This window comes from Crocodylus siamensis, chromosome 8 (genome assembly GCF_052110815.1).
Source record: "Crocodylus siamensis isolate JL-2025a chromosome 8, ASM5211081v1, whole genome shotgun sequence".
Classification (NCBI taxonomy): Eukaryota; Metazoa; Chordata; order Crocodylia; family Crocodylidae; genus Crocodylus; species Crocodylus siamensis.
In genome coordinates this window covers 53,568,408-53,584,909 of record NC_143402.1, presented here as the reverse complement: position 1 = coordinate 53,584,909, position 16,502 = coordinate 53,568,408, and the positions used below count along the sequence as shown (strand labels likewise).

General features: G+C 52.2%; 1 protein-coding gene and 1 long non-coding RNA gene across 2 annotated transcripts in view; both read left to right on the top strand.

The window, feature by feature from the left end:
* The first annotated feature begins 35 nt into the window (after positions 1-35).
* Positions 36-5,178, top strand: LOC149858579 (cathepsin W-like). The gene is made up of 7 exons (XM_090061557.1): positions 36-222; positions 434-514; positions 886-999; positions 1,506-1,570; positions 1,672-1,765; positions 3,781-3,839; positions 4,250-5,178. The coding sequence occupies exons 1-7, from the start codon at positions 36-38 to the stop codon at positions 4,361-4,363; spliced, it is 714 nt and encodes a 237-aa protein (XP_089917683.1). The 3' UTR covers positions 4,364-5,178.
* Positions 5,179-5,969: 791 nt separating this feature from the next.
* Positions 5,970-16,502, top strand: part of LOC149858578 (uncharacterized) — a 31,227-nt gene continuing 20,694 nt past the window's right edge. The window contains exon 1 of the long non-coding RNA XR_016443967.1: positions 5,970-6,211. This is a non-coding gene — a long non-coding RNA (uncharacterized LOC149858578). The remainder of the gene's footprint in view (positions 6,212-16,502) is intronic.

The following is a 16,502-nucleotide window of genomic DNA, read 5'->3' as shown; positions in this document are numbered from 1 at the left end:
ATTGGGAGTGAGGGGCACCATCATGAGGAAGCTTGATGTTGGTGGGAGCACCCCCCTTCTACCACCAAGCAGCCTCCCCCCACAAGGCTCCCAGCCAAACCCCTGTCCTGTCCCCCTTCTCCCAGGGCCTGTGCGGTTCCTGTTGGGCCTTTGCCGCAGTCGCCAACATCGAGTCGCTCTGGTTCATCCGGCACCAGGAGCTCTACAACCTCTCTGTGCAGCGTACGAGGCCCTTGTTGGAGGCGGGCTGGGGCCTTCTGGGGGGAGGCCGATGGTTCCAGAGGGCAGCGGAGGGGGGAGCTGTGCACCCTGGGGGACCTGGGGACCAGGGAGATGCCTGAGGCTGGGGGACCCCAGGCCAGGGGAGTGGAGTGGCAAGGGGAGCCCCCAGTACAGAAGCAGGGTCCTGACCCCAGGGTGTATTGCCTTGCAGAGGTGCTGGACTGCAGCCGGCTGCAGGTGGCCTGTGGAGGCGCCTTCCCCTGGGATGCATTCACTGTTGCCTGGATGTACGGTAGGTGGGGGCTGGGCCCCATCACTCCCCGGGCTCAGTTCCCCCCGTTCCATGGAGCAGAGCAATGCACAGACCCCTCAGGTTGAGATCAGGGCCCCTATAGCACCAGGCACAGCGCAGACCCCCCAGGCTGACATCAGAGTCTCTATAGCACCAGGTGCTGTGCAGACCCCCAGACTGAGATAAGCACCCTGTAGGACCAGGAACTGCACAGACCCTCCCACCCCCAACCCCCTCAGGTTGAGAACAGAGCACCAAGTGGAAAGACTCCCTGGCTGAGATCAGAGCCCTTGTAAAATGATGCTCAGCACAGAGCCCTTCCTTTATGGCCCTCCAGGCCTCCCCTGCTGACTCTCCTTCCCCTGCCACAGGTCTGACCCCAGAGGAGGAGTACCCATACGTGGCCTGCCAGAACATGTGTGAGGAAAGGCACCGAGCTGTCGCCCATGTCCAGACCTTCCAGATCCTCTCGTCTGATGAAAAGAGTGAGGAACTGTGGGGACCCCAGCAGGGCTGGAGGATGGGGCACATGGGCTGTTGGGGTGGGGAGGGGTCTTTGGAAGAGGGGAGAGAAACTGCTCAGGCCCTGGCCATGTTCTTGCTGGGGTGTGTGTGTGGGTGTACATCCCTGTGTATGCATGTGTGTATCTGTGTTTATCCCTGTGTGTTCAGTGTGTGCACCTGTGTGCATAGTGTGTATATATATATATGAAGGTATTCGTGTTACTGTTGTGCATGCATATGTGTATATCCCTGTATGCACTCCTGTGTGTCTGGTGTGTTCATCTGTGTGCACTGCTGTGTGTGCACACTGCTGTGTTTATACACAGGCATGTGCATATCTCAGCTACGTGTGCATCAGTGCATGGGGTGGGATTTCAGAGAACCATGCAATCCAGAGGCTGCAGGGTTGGGTAGGGAGTGTTGGGGGACTCTCCCAGCTCCCTCCCCCCCACCCCAGCTCTGACACACTTGTGGCCTCATCCAACAGGGCTGGCTGCCCACATCGCTGCCCAGGGGCCTGTCACTGTGGGCATCAATGCCAAACTGCTGCAGGTAGGAGTCCCTGTGGACCTGTGTCCCTCTCCCCAGCCTGCCCTGCCCCTGGCTGACCTTACCAAAACCTGCTTTTCCCCCTGACCTGTGCTTCCTCCCAGTTTTATGAAAAGGGCATCATCACAAAGAATATGGCTTGTAATTGTGACCCAGGTGAAATGAACCATGCTGTGTTGCTGGTGGGCTATGGCCTGGGTGAGTTGGGGACAGAGAGATGGGGGCAGGGAGGTGGGATGGCACGAGGGATGATGGTGATGGCAGACACATGTCATAAGAACATCAGAGGTGTCATGGACTGGGTCAGATCACAGGTCCATCTTGCCCAATCTTGTGTATCACACAGTGGCAGGGAGTGGGTGCTGAAAGGGAGAGTGAAGGGGGTCTGAGCAGTATATTTCCTTTGTTCCTGTCTCACTTACAGCCTCCAGCATTGAAGGTCTAGAGATTTCTGATTCAGAGGCCATGCCCCTGTTTCCTGTTCTCAATAGTGACTGATGCCCCTTTTCCCCAAGCATGTGTCCAGTCCTTTGGTGAATCTGGCTAAACTGACCTTGATACCGGGTAAAATTTTGGACAAAGTTATCAAAGAAGTCTGTTTGTGAGAGACTGGCAGAAGGCTTGATGCTGAAGGATAGCCAACATGGTTTCATTGCAGGCAGGTTATCTGACCAACCTCATCTCCTCTGATCAAGTAACGAATCACCTACATGTGGGAGACATGGTTGATGTCATATACTTGGATTTTAGAAGACCTTTCATCTTGCCTCCCATGAGGCTCTTACAAAAAACTTGGGTATTGTGGCCCAGTAGAGTCCATGGTTAGCTGGGTTGGGAACCAGCTGAGGGATTGAACCCAGAGAGTGTTAGTGGACAGGTCTGTATCATCTTGGCAGGAGGTGACCAGTGGTGTCCCACAGTGTTCAGTTCTTGGCCCTGTGCTGTTCAACATCTTTCTCAACAATTTAGATGAGGTTGTGGACAGTACGCTGGTCAAGTGTGTGGATGATACTAAATTATGGGGAAAAGCGGCCATGCTAGGGGATAGGATGCATATCCAAGCAGACCTGGACAAGCTGGAACTGTGGGTGGAGTGGAACCAGATGTAGTTCAATAAGGATAAATGCAAAGTGCTTCATCTGGGGAGAAGTAACCAGTGACATGAATATAGGTTAAGAGGAGATGCCCTGGCCAGCATGATGGCTGAAAGGGACCGTGAGGTTATGACTGATCACAGGATGAGCATGAATTACCAGTGTGATGCAGTAATCAACAGACCTAGTAGCATACTGGGATGCATTAGCCGAAGTGTCACAAGCAGGGTTAGGGAAGTGATACTTCCTCTCTACTCAGTGCTGGTAAGACCCCAGCTGGAGTATTGTGTCCAGTTCTGGGCACCGCAATTCAAAAAAGGTGTGGAGAATCTTGAAAGGGTCCAGAGAAGGGCCACAAGAGGACAAGTCTTATGAGAAAAGACTGAGGGATCTAGGACTGTTCAGCCTGGGGAAGAGAAAACTGAGGGGGAATTTGGTGCCTGTCTATAAGTATGAAAGGGATGAATATTGGAAACTGGGAGAAAAATTGTTCACTAGAGCACCACAGGGGAGGACAAGGAACAATGGCCATAAATTGTTAGGAGATGGTTTCAGGTTGGATGTAAGGAAGAACTTCTTTACGGTAAGGGTGACCAGAATCTGGAATAGCCTTCCCAAGGAGGTGGTGCAGTCCCCAACCTCAGACGTCTTCAAGAGGAGACTGGACAGACACCTTGCAGGGATCATTTGATCTCAGTATTCCTGCCTAGAGCAGGGGAGTTGGACTCAATGATCTTTCAAGGTCTCTTCCAGCCCTTAATTTCTATGACTTCTATGATATTATAAACTCTCAGCTTCCACCACTATGTGGCATAGCTGGGGTGCAATAGGGGACTGGAAAGAAGGCTCTGTGGTCTGACCCAGCCTGTGGTAGCTCTGATGTTCTTATGTTCTATTAGTATTTACATTTACATCCCACCCTGTGGCTGAGACAGGGCTAGGGGCTGAAAGACAGTAAAGCCCCATGAGGGAGGAAGGGTAGGACTGGGGAGCCCAGGGGGTGTGAGGGGGACAGATGGGCAGCTGACAGAGATGGAGGCAGAGGGTGGGGGTCAGAATTCTCCTAAAACATTCCTTCCCTAATGCTGACCTGTCCCCTATTTCCCTCACTGACTCCAGAGAAGAAGACCCCGTACTGGATTGTGAAGAACTCGTGGGGGCCTGAGTGGGGGGAGGAGGTGAGTTGGAGGGCACAGGCAAGTCAATGGGGACACCAGGCCCCCCTGGCTCAGTGCAGACAGTGGCTGGCTCTGGGGTGGGGTGTTTGGGGGATGGATATACAGCTGCTGGGTCTGGAGTGATGCGTGTTTGGGAGGCTGGTTATTTAGGGTCCCCTTTGCTCAGTGCAGATGGTGCCCAGCTCTAGGGTGGGTTATTGGAGGTTAGTTATATAGGACCCCCTTGCTCACTGTAGATGGCAGCTGGCTCTGGGGTGGGGTGTTTGCGGGACTGGTTATATAAGGCCCCTTTGCTCAGTGCAGATTGCACTTGGCTCTGAGGTGAAGCACGTCAGGGGCTGGTCATTCCAGTATGTGGGTGTATGAGAGCTGTGCCCAGCCCCTAACTAATTATCCCATTCACACCCCAGGGCTTTTTCCGCATCTACCGTGGAAGCAATGCCTGTGGCATTGCCTCATTGCCCGTCACAGCCACGGTGGCTGAGGATGACTCTGAGGATGTCCTAGTGTCCTGCCCACCCTGACAGGATGGATGAATAGGCTGCATCTCTTTCCGACAGCACTCACGGAGCAAGAAAGATGGGCAGCTGCATGCACAAGACTTGCCAGGGGTATGGACTTTATTAGGCTTTAGGCTGCTTAGTAGTGGAGTATTAGACTCAGGTCCTGTTTGCTTGCTGTTCTCTAGCTAGAGGTAAGATAGGAAGAAGGGGCAACCAGTGATGGAAATGCTTAGGGGAGGAGGTCCTCGAATATAGGACACAACTGGCTCAGCCAGGAGGATGCTGTGGCTTGGTACAAGTCCATCCGGTCTGGCGATAGAGACAGTTTTCTACTGTCACCGAAACAGGTCTACTGCCTGGCCTGGTCTGGTCTGGAATAGACCTGGAAAAGTCCATGTGACTGCCCCATTAGAAGGAGCAATATTATCTTAATGCAGAAAGCCCATGCACAGCTATGTGGTTACTTCTTTGTAAGACATCTCTCTTTACTGAGCTTGTCCTGGTTGGTTGTGACTGGGGGATACAAGGCACAGATTTGCCTTGGAAATACCATCTTTGGCAAGGAGCCCCGGCCTTCGCTTTTATTGCCTATCTGCCGTGAGTGAAGAAGGGGGCTGCTTGGAAACATTGTTTCTGGAACCGAGGGACAAATTTCTTAGCCTTGACAGGCTGCCACCTTTTAAAGGCTCAGTTACTTTAGGCCCGATTTCTGCCTTGTTTTGTAAGAGTGATTCTGTCCCATCCACCACTTCATCTGCCTGATCCCTCTGGTCTTCCCCAGGCACTCCTGTTTGTACCCGGTACTAGCATTACTATTAAAATGGCTTGGGATTGAATTTTTGAGTTGGAGATTTTTTTCCTGGGATAGGCTTCTCAAATCTTCCTTAGTCTTCACAACCTGTCTGGGATCAACAGGGGGCTGGGATCAACCCCCTTAGCCGACACAAAACGCAGGAGTCTAGGCATGCACATGTGCATGCATGAACACACACACACACACAGAGGCATCTGGGACACATGTACAACCCAGGCATCCAGGACCCTGCCCAATAGTCCTGTGCGAAGCAGAAAGTATTTGCTTTGGATTCAGCGATTTGGAGGGACAGTGATTCGATTCAGTGATTTTAATCACTGTCCCGATTTGATTTGGTTGAACCCGAAGATATTTGGCATGTAATCTTATTCAGCCATAGACTATACTGTCAGGCAGTGACAGCAGGAGCAGTTGGCTTGAGCCCACAGCCCTGGGAGAAGCTCGTCTGGCTGCCCCGTGCTGGAGCAAGGCAGGCAATGCTGGCAGCCATGGGAAAAGCTGCGGGAATGATGGGGGAGCTGGGAGATCGAACCAGGAGCTGGGGTGAAGCCCCTGTTCTTGGCCCTAGGCTCCAATCACTCTCCCTAGCCCCTGCAGGTTCTCCCGGGGCTACCGGCTCAAGCTGCGACTCTTCTGGCTACTCCCCCTGCTGAGGAAAGGCAGGCAGCACCAGCAGCCCTGGGAGAAGCCGTAGGGGAAGTGGGGAGTGATTGGGAGCTGGAGGATCGAACCAGGAAGTGGGAGGCAGCGGGGATCGTCCCTCGCCTCCTCCTGGCACCTGCGCAGCAGCTGCCCCATGGCATGGGTGGGGTTGGCACGGCGCCCTGCGCTGCCTGGGAGCTGGGGCCTGTGGAGCTGAGCAGTGCTGGGCTGGCTGACAGGTGGAGCTGCCCCAGCCCCCAGCCCGTGCACAGCACCTTGCCGAGCCCTGTTGCACCCACACGATGCAACAGCTGCAGTGTGGGTGCCAGGCAGGGGATGATCCCTGCTGCCCCCCACTCCCCTGTGCTGTGTGGCGGGGCTCTGCCACGAGCCCACAGAGGCTGCTGCAGCTGGTGAGTGAGGGGCTTTTTAAAAATCTTTTTTTAAAGTGCCAGGAGACTAGGGCGGGGGATGGGGCTGGTCAGGGCAGCCATGGGAGCTTCTCCCACGGCTCCTCTGGCTGTGCCTGCCTGTGGCCCGGCAGGGGCTATGCCCTGCTGCTGCTTGCCCAGTCGGGGGGAGGGGCGTGATGCAGCCCCCACACCCAGCACTACCAGGCCGCATCAGTACTGGGAGTAGGGGCTCTGCCCTGCTGCCGCTTCCCAGCTGGCGCAGGAGGCTCAGGATGAGGGCACAGCAGCGCTGGGAGCAGGGGCTATACTATGCTACTGCTTGCCACCTTCCACCTGGAGTGAGCCGTGGCTGAATCCCGCTGCTCCAGCCCCAATCCCTCCCTCTCTCATGCACAGTCCGTCCCCACTCCCCAACAGACTTACTCGCTGGAGGCAGCTGTGGCAGCTGCCTGTTTAATCTATGGCTGAATTTCTGTAGCAGCCAAATCTTTTCTGAAGCGTTTCTAAATCAATTCAGATGATTTGAATCAATTCAGAGATTTTAACTGGTCTCTCAGTTCAATTCAGATTCAGAGATTCAGTCCCCAAATTGTGCTGAATCTCCTCTGAATCGAATCAGCTACCAAGGCTTCACACAGCTGTACTGGGGGGAATGATTGGGGGCTGAGGGAACAAACAGGGGCTTCCCCATAGCTCCTGGTTCAATCTGCCAGCTCCCCCATCATTCCCCGCAACTTTTCCCATGGCTGCCAGCACTGCCTGCCTCCCCCCAGCAAGGTGGGGAGGGGACAGCTGGGGGAGCAGCCAGACAAGCCACAGCTTAAACTGGCAGCCCTGGGAGAAGCTGCAGGGGCTGGAGGGAATCATCAGGGAGCTGGGGCAACTGATTGGGAGCAGGGGGATTGAACCAGGAGCTGGGGGGAGGCCCCTGTTCATTCCCCCAGCCCTCAATCATTCCTCCCCAGCTCCCAGTTCAATTCCGCAGTTCCCAATCATCCCCCCAGCTCCCAGTCGTTCCCTCCAGTCTCCGTGGCTTCTCCCGGGGCTGCCAGCACTGCCAGCACTGCCTGCCTCACCCTGGTTGGGAAGCAGCTGGATGAACCGTGGCTTTTCCTGGCATTGCTGGCTCAAGCTGGGGTTTGTCCAGCTGCTCCCCCAGCTGCTCCCGCCAGTATTGCCTAGTGCCTGCCTGTACAGTCTATGGGCAAATCTCTGAATCTGTCCAAACATCTCTGAATTGATTTGGAGGCTTCTGATTGTATTCAGAGAGTTTAATGGGTCTCCCAATTTGATGTGGATTTGGAGATTCAGCCACCAGATCAGGTCGAATCTCCTCTGAATCAAATCGGCTACTGAAGCTTCACACAGCCCTAGTGCCCAACCCACATACAGGCGCACCCGTGAACTTGGACCCAGACCCCAGGCATTCAGGACTTTTGCACACATATACACACACAGCTGCAATGTATCCCTTATGCACTTGGAGGAATTGAGTGCCTGACACACATGTGCATGTGCACACACACCAACTCACACTCACAGAACCCAGGGGTTCCCCTCCCCCAATATGCACACAGAGGAACCATGTGTCTGACACACACATGCATGTGTATACACACACGGCCCCTAAGTATCTGGGACACACATGTACATACACACCTGAAGTACCTGTTCTATTTGCTGGGTCTCTGCTCCCACATGCCCCCATGCCTGGCTGGAGTGAGGGTGGAGCTGAGAGTACACCCTGCCATTGGCCCCTAAACACATTCCCTCTTTGAAGCTGTAAGTGAGGCAGGGGCAGAGCATGACTCGGGGGTGCTGTTAGCTGTTCCCAGAGAGACTAGGTGAGCTACTCTGGTCTCTGATGTTAGTGCTGGGCCAGGAGAGCATCCCATTCAAACTGTGTCCCAAATGGGTCGTGACAAGACCAGCAGGGCCTCTGCCACTCCTCCCATAGCTGAGGGAAAGAACCCAGGCATCCTGAGCCTTGGCCTCCCTTGCTGTAATGCACCAGATCCCACCCCCTCCCAAAGCCGGGATAGGACTGAAGGATCCTGGGTCCAGCTGCCCCCTCCATTTCATCCCACTCAGCTCCCAGGGATGGGATAGAACTCAGGCATCCCAGCTCTTACCTCTCCTACTGCTTCTGCTAAGCCTTTCAGCAGCCATGTTAAAGGCAGCTCAGCTGCCACCTGATCAGGGGCTTAGTCCCCCAATTGAAGGACCCAGGTGTCTGGGTACCCACCTCAGCACATGGAGGTAGGAGCTGCCCCAGTGCCTCCATGCCCCCAGGTCCCTGCCCCTTTGTCCCCTGGAACCACAGATAGGCAAAACCCAGTCATCCCTCCATGGGTGGATCTAGGATTTTGAAAAGTGCAGATGGTGTGGGGCATCATCACATATAACGCTACCTATTTTTCTCCAGGTAAAAGCAGACTAGAAGCTTTACTCATATGCTAGAGGCCAAGGGCTATATTATTCAGTTTCAGGTTAAGACAAGAACAAATATAGCTTTATTGCAATGTGTTGTATCATACAATTTGCTATATCAGATGCAACAAATTAGGTAACAATAATCCAAAGCTGTCATTTCATTAGTCCTGAAGTCATTAGAATTCAAGGTGCTTCTCTTTCACATTGATGAAACAAAATTATTTTAAAATCTGACAATGTTTTCAGCTTTCAAGTTGTTTTGATCAGTGTATAACATGGAAATTTCTCTTGCAAGCTCCAGAGCACAGGTCACACTCCAATGGCTAGAAGTTGCAGCAAAACAGGTTTAGATTGGGAAAACCTTTGGTGCTAGAGCTGTGAGGCTGTGGAATAGACTGCCTAAGGGAGTGGTGGATTCTGCATCACTAGAGGTGTTTAAGAAGAGTTCTGGCAAATGGCGTGTCAAAACTGAACCAGTTCTGGGCATGAAATTCTATAGCAGAAGGAAAAATGCTGAGTATCTCACCTGGATATGACCTGTGCAAACAAGGGGCCACACCAGAACTGAACTGCTTGGGTAAGCAGTAGGCATCTATTAAATGGCACCATATGTAACCAGAAAATTGAACTGGGAAAAACAGGACTGCCATAAAGGAGGGGGAAAGCACTTTTTCTCTCTTGCCTTAGAAAGGAGGATGCAGACTTATGGGTTGAAGTTGCAGCAGAGTAAGTTTAAATGGGATAGGTGGAAAAAATATCTTCACTGTTAGAGAAGGGAGGTAGTGGAATAGATGCCTAGAGAGGCTGTGGGCTCTCTATCACTGGAGGTGTCAAGAAGAGATTGGACAGCCAGTGCTCAGGGATGGTCTAGGCATATTGATGCCTGTGTTCTACTGTGGGGATTTCCAAGGCTTCTGAGTTTTGCTGCTTCCCCCTCTAGCCCCTTTCTGCTACATGCATCAGGGGGGATTTAAGCCTCTATCAGAGGCATTGGGTGTTGGCTGCAGCCAAGGCTGGGGATGGTGATGGGACTGTGCCAGTGCTCCTGCTGGGACAGTCCTGCTCCTTCTTAAACCAAGAGGTTCCTGGCTGGAGGGTTTTGTCCCTCCATGCAGGGTCAGACCAACATCAGATTTAAGTTTGGGAAGGAATTTTACCCTATGGTCAGATTGGTCCAGAATGAGGGGTGGGGGTTGCTTTCCTCTGTAGCAGGGGCATGGCCTCTACCTGGCCATCTCTTAACCATATATTAACCACCTTTTACAGAAGCAGGATGTTGGCTGCTACAGTCCACCTGCTTTCCCTGTAGCAGGTTTGGGTGTGATGTCTGGTGTTGTGTCAGGACTGATGATAGCTTTACGAAGAGTTTAGATGATGGATTTTTGTGGGATGGTTTAGATGGGGCTGATCATGCCTCAGGCAAAGGGTTGGACTAGAGGTAACCTCTGGAGGTCCCTTCCAGCCCCACTTCTCTACGATTCTATGACTGCTGGGATTGCCTTGGACTGTGGGATCAGATTGCTGAGATGGTGCCTGGCAGAGCTAAGCGAATTCTTGCCTTGGCCATGATCATTAAGCTCCCCAGGCAGCATTGGATTTGCACGCTGAGGATGGTGACATTGCTGTGGGCACTGTGCTGGCCCTGATGTATGGGGCAAAAGATGATGTGATAGATGGTGGTTACCTTTACAGCTTACCTTTAAACTGTTAACCCATGCTAAGGAGCCTTTAAATGTTTCAAAGTTGTGCTACTTGAGGTGAGGGTTAGGTTTGATCCATTTTACTCAGGTCATTGCAGGGTATTGTTAGTCTGCTCTAGGGAGATAAAACACTCTATTTTTATTCCTCTGGCATTCCAGGATGCACCATTCCCAACCCTTCCTGCTCCTTTGCTCTGTGGGCAAACTTTTACCCTCCTAAACTCTACTGCTCGGCACATCTTGGCCATGCTGAGCACTCAGGTGCAACTCACCATTTTGCTGCTTCCTTTAGCACCCCCATGCAAACAGCAACAACAATCCTACTATGTAATTCTGTTGAAAGAATGAGCGAGAGAATGGAAACCCTTCTCGGTTGGGCCTTATCTTTGCACTGGTGTGACATGCATTTCAACACCTTTATTAACGACTTGGATGTGGGGGTGAAGAACTCACTGGCCAAGTTTGTGGATGACACCAAGTTATAGGGAAGCGTGATCACGCTTGAAGATAGGCTACAGATACAGGTGGACCTAGACAGGCTGGCAAGTTAGGTGGATCGGAATCTGATGAAGTTCAACATTGAGAACTGTAAAGTGCTCCACCTTGGGATGAGTATCTCCCAACAAACCTACAGGTTTAGCGGCACCACGAATGAAAAGGACCTGGGGGTAATAATAGACCACAGTATTAAGATAAGCAGTCAGCGCGATGATGTAGCTAGGAGGGCAAATAATAATCTGGTGTGCATCAATCGATGTATCTCCAGCAGAACCAAGGAGGTGACTCTTCCACTCTATTCAGCACTGGTGAGACTGCAGCTAGAATACTGCATCCAGTTCTGGGCACCACACTTTAACAAGGACGTGAACAAGCTTGAGAGAGTCCAAAGAAGGGCCACCCATATGATCTGAGTCTTAAAAGGCAAGCCATATGAGGAAAGGCTGAGGGATCTGGGACTCTTCAGTCTGAGGAAAAGATTGAGAGAGGACCTGGTAGCTAGGGCTGTGTGAAGCTTCAGTCCCTGATTTGATTCAGTGGAGATTTGGCCTGATTTGATGACTGAATCTCCAAATCTGAATCAAATAAGAGGAGCCTTTAATCTCTCCGAATCGAATTGGAACCCTCCAAATAGATTCGGAGAGATTCTGAAAGTTTTGGATATTTGGACATAGAAACAGCTTAAAATGTTTTTTCCGCATACCTCTAGGTAGCAGGTGGCTCATGAATGCTGTGATGCTGGGGCGCATGGAGTGTCCCACAGAAGCACAGGTGGCTCCCCAGCACACTTGGCAGCAGACCTGGAAGTGGACCAGAAGCACTTCTGGGTCCACCAGGGAGCGCCCCCCCAGCAACCCCCTGGCTCAGTGACTGGTGTCTCCTGGGTCTGTGTCTGTGTCTGGGTCCGGGTTCCCTGCCGAGCACGTGGAGGGTCCCCCTGCACTTTTGTGGGATGCTCCATGCACCTGCTACCTCTAGGTACATAGAAAAAACTTTTAAAGTCGTGTCTATGTTCAAATTGCTGATTCTCCAAATCAGCATCGAATCTTCAGATTCAGATGAATTCAATCGGGCCAGTGATTCAAATCAATGAATTGAATCACTGTTCCTGATTCTGGTCAAATCCAAATCTAAATCAAATAGGGCCTGTTTCACACACCCTTACTGGTAGCAGCTTACTGCCCCACTAGGGGAGTACATCGTGGGTGTCACCGCCAGGCTTCAAATAGCTGCTCTCGGGCAGCTTTCAGTTGGTTGGCGGATGTCACGTGCCTTCCAGGCCCGTGTTATTGTCGGAGTAGTTCTCTTCTCCCCGCGTTGCCAACCCTGATCTTGTCTGCCACGACTTGGTGTTCCTCAGTAGGCGGGGTCGGTTAGCGGACCCTCGGTGGCCCGGGTTTTGCCTGGCGGTCGCTCACGGGGCTCTGCCACCCCTACACCACAGCCTCATGCCACCTTCGGTGAGTTGCCCAGCCGTTATCCGCGGCCTCTCCCGTGGGGTCACCCTCTCTGCCATTGTGTCCAGGAGACAGTGGCTTAGGGCCCTGCTTGCCTGTGTGGGCCTGCCCCAACAGCCATTCACACTCCCGTCCCTTCCTTCCTGGGTACCTGTCACCACAAGGAGCAACCCTGCCGAGGCTTCTCTGCAGCCCTGGCCCTGGGGTACTTGTCCCTATCCCCTATGCCCCTTCGCCCAGGGTAACAAAATAAATGAGTCAACAAAACCTACCAGTAAATCTATTCCTGCCCCCTTTTATCCCCTACCCTGGAGCCTAACAGGGAGGGAACGTTCTCCTCTTAACTTGTCACCTCCCGGACCAACTCCCATCTGTTTCTTAATATGATGGACCCCAGTGGCGATACCCACCCCGATACAAATCCCTTTAGGGCTCTCCCAGGGTCTTCGCCCCCTGTCGTGCCTTCTTCCATGCCCTGTTGTCCCGGCACTCCCACCTGGGTTACGTTGTGCTTCCAGGTGCAACTTCAGTTCTCCCTCTGGCCGGCAAGCCTGTTGTTCCTCTGTTGTCCGACGTGGACTTTTGTCAGGGGGCCCCACTCTCCCCAGCCTGCATCTGCTCCTGCTTGCCAGACTCCTCAGGTCCAGCGTGCGGGATCTTCCTAGCCCCTGGCGTCAGCCACAGCTCCGTTCCCCAGCTATCCACCCCCTCCACCGCCACGGCTGCCATTTTTATCTCTGCCGGCTGGCATCTGACCGGCCAGCCGTAATTGCATCAAAAAGCAGCTAACAAGCTGCGCGGGTTCCTTCTTTCGTCCCATGTGCGTCTCGTCCCAAGCTGCCGGTAAGTGCTGCTCGTTACTTTGCCTCCCTGGACAGAGGGCTTGGTGAGCAACTGTTACCCAGGGCTTTTTTTTTTTTTAAAAGAAATTTGTCATGTTCCAAGCCAAATCAAGTCCAAATCCATGAGTCAGTCCAGAACCATAAGTGGCCCTACAACCGGCAAACAACCTCCACCCCCACCAGAAGCTTCAGATATTTCCAAAGTCTTTTGGACCCAGATACATGGTGTTTCACTAGGGGACCCTTGGGGAAAACCAGGAATAATGGCCACAAACTCCTGGAAGACCAATTCAGGATCAACATTAGGAAAAAGTTATTCACAGTCGGGGCGTCCAGACTGTGGAATAAGCTCCCTCTAGAGGTGTTGCAATCACCTACCCTGGAAATCTTCAAGAGGAGACTAGACAGTCACCTTGCTGGGGTCAGATGACCCCCAGTTATCTTTCCTGCTTGGTGCAGAGGGATGGACCCGATGATCTTCCAAGGTCCCTTCCAGCCTTACAATCTCTCTGCCTGCAGGAGGGAAGCCACAGCCCCTGCCCCCCATGATGGTTTCTCCACCTTCTGCTCTACTGCAGTCCTGGCTCCCATTCACATCCTGACTTGCTAGCCCCTCTAGTGCCAAGTCATAGTTCTGCAGATCTGAGACAGCATTAAGCTTTAACCTCTGTGACTGCTCTGAAACTGCTCTATGATGGTAAAACATTCTCCATGTTAAAACATGTTTTAAAGGTCACCTGTAACAGCACCTCTAATTAAATAGTTGTTATAATTCATTCTTTACTTAGCTGGGGAGAGGGTCTTCATAATCAAACCCTTTCACTACCATACACTCAATCAGTTTGTAGACAGGTCTTTAGTGATTATAAACTTGGAGGAAGTGGGGAATCATGAATCCGAGTTGCTGGAAGAACTGAACAACTAATAAGCTCAGAGTTCCTGGGGTCCACTCTACACCCATCTCCCCAGGCGTATATCTTTTGCATTTCCATTGCCTGATCTGGATGCTAGTTACACCTAAGTTTAGCTGTCCAGGAATGTGATTCTTTTGAGAAGAGACAGGTGTCCTCTAATCCAGGATCCCATCTGACAAAGCAAGCTCCCTTTGATCCAATTTGGGGAAAAGAGTGTAAGAATATAAGAACCCCTATTGATGGGATCAGATCATAGGCCCATCCAGCCCAGTATCCTGTGTCACATGGTGGCAGAGAATAGATGCTGAAAGGGAGAGCAAACTGTGTTCCCGCCCCCGCCCCCCAATTCTTCTCACCCTTGCAGCCTCCAGCATTTAGGGTCTAGAAAGTCCTGAGTCAGAGGCTGAGCCCCACACTTCCGTGCTCAATTGCTACCAATGCCCCTTTCTCCAAGAATGTACCCAATTCCTTTGTGAATCAGGATGAATTCTCAGCTCGCTGCATCGGGTGGCAACAAGTTGCACCCTTTAATGACACGCTGCTGGAAAAAGAACTTCCTGGTGTTAGTTTTAAACTGCCTAGTGACTTTCTCTTTGCCATTTAGTATTTTGTAAATGCTTCTCATGTCCTCCATCAAGCTTCTCTTGTCTAAACCAAACAGGCCTGGCATCTTTAGTCTCTCCTCATATAGAAGCCCCTCCATGATAAAATTCATCCTTCTTGCCCTTCTCTAGACTGTCTCTAGTTCTAGATCCTTTTGGAGGTATGGGGACCGGAGCTGGGTAGTCTTCAAAGTATGGACCCGGGCTTCCCTTCAACCCACAGGTCATCAGCTGGTTCAAACAGCTGGGCTTCCCGTACTATGTGGGTGACATGGACAGGACTCATGTACCCCTTCTGTGCCACCCCCAGTACACCTCAGATTATATCAGCCTCAAGGATTTCTTTTTGGTTATGCCCCAAGCCATTATTGACCACCGGGGGAGCTCCACCAATATCAGTGTCATGTGATCTGGACAGATGTGTAATGCCTGTGTAGTCAGCAACTCTGGTTTCCCAGAGAGGATGGAATGGGGAGAATTCCCCCTTGGTGCACTTTTGACTTGGCTCAACTGACTGTTCTGTCACTGATCATCAGGGACCTATTGTATCCACCCCTTCCCCGGCTCATGAAGCAGTACACCAGCTGGATGGACCCCAGAATGGAGTAGATCAATTACTGGCTGAGCAGATGCTGGATGATAGTATGTGCTTTGGGGTGCCTAAATAATAATAATAAAAGGATCAAACTCTCGCATGCGTTAATGAACTGAGATTGGGTTTGGGGAATTGAGTCAGGGATGGCAGAAGTCAATCTGGCTGGGATGGAGCTGATTAGGTCCTTAGCTCTCTCCTTGTCCTGATCTGGGTGGAGAAAGGACCTGCTCCAAAGAGCCCTGATGAGTTGGTCTCAGGTCCCCTGAGTCCACTCCTATCACCTCCAGCCCCAGTATTCAGCAGGGGGAAAGGGGCTAGTGGACAACCCTCCAAGGAAGATATCGCACCTTCCTCCCCAGCCTCAGCCTTCTTGGCCCAGACCAGGGGGAAAAGGGGCCAGCCACCATGGAGACACTTAGCCAAGGCCCAAGAAGACCTGTTGAGTTGATGTTGGCTCCACCAAACCCACCTTAGGACCCCCCACACAATGCACCCAGCAGACAGTGAGGAACCCTTCAATTGAACACTGGTTGTCAATTGTATTTTTCTCTGCCTGCTTTTTCACTGCTACCCACTCCTTCCCTGGCTCATGGAGCCACACACCGGTCTGCTGGACCCCAGGAAGGAGTACTTAAATTACTGGCTCAGCAGATGCTGGATGGTAGTGGAGCAAGCTTTTGGGTCTTTGAAGACATGCTGGAGGTCTCTTGGGGTCCATGTTGAAATCAGACTGAGGAACCATCCCAGCTTTGTGGCTGCTGCCTGTATGCTCCACAACATAGGTGAGGTGAGAAGGGAAGCCTTGGACAGCAGGGCAGGACCTTCTTTGAATAGTGCTCCAGGGGGAAGCAGTGCTCCCAGCTAAACATAATAGACAGAGCCACCATATGGTCACTCTGATCAGGGAGTCCTTAGCTGGCCACTTCCAGGGACAACATACTGCTGGGGGTGAACAATTATGAACACTTCATTCTCAACAAATACCTCTAGGTCAAAATGTTGGGCCTGGCACTCCCTGTTTTGGAGAGGCCGGGGGCTTTATAGGAACCACAGGGAGGAAAGGTGAGGGCTGGCTGAGCTGGCAGGGATGGGAAAACTGAAGCATGGGGGAACCTCGCCTTCCCATCCTGGGGGGTTGTGGTACTTGGCATAGTGAATTTCCGTTCATCTGAAACTGCCTCCTAGCCACAGTCCTCCCCATCCAATCAACAGCCATAGGCAGAGAAAGGTGAAAGGTGGCTGGGACAGGG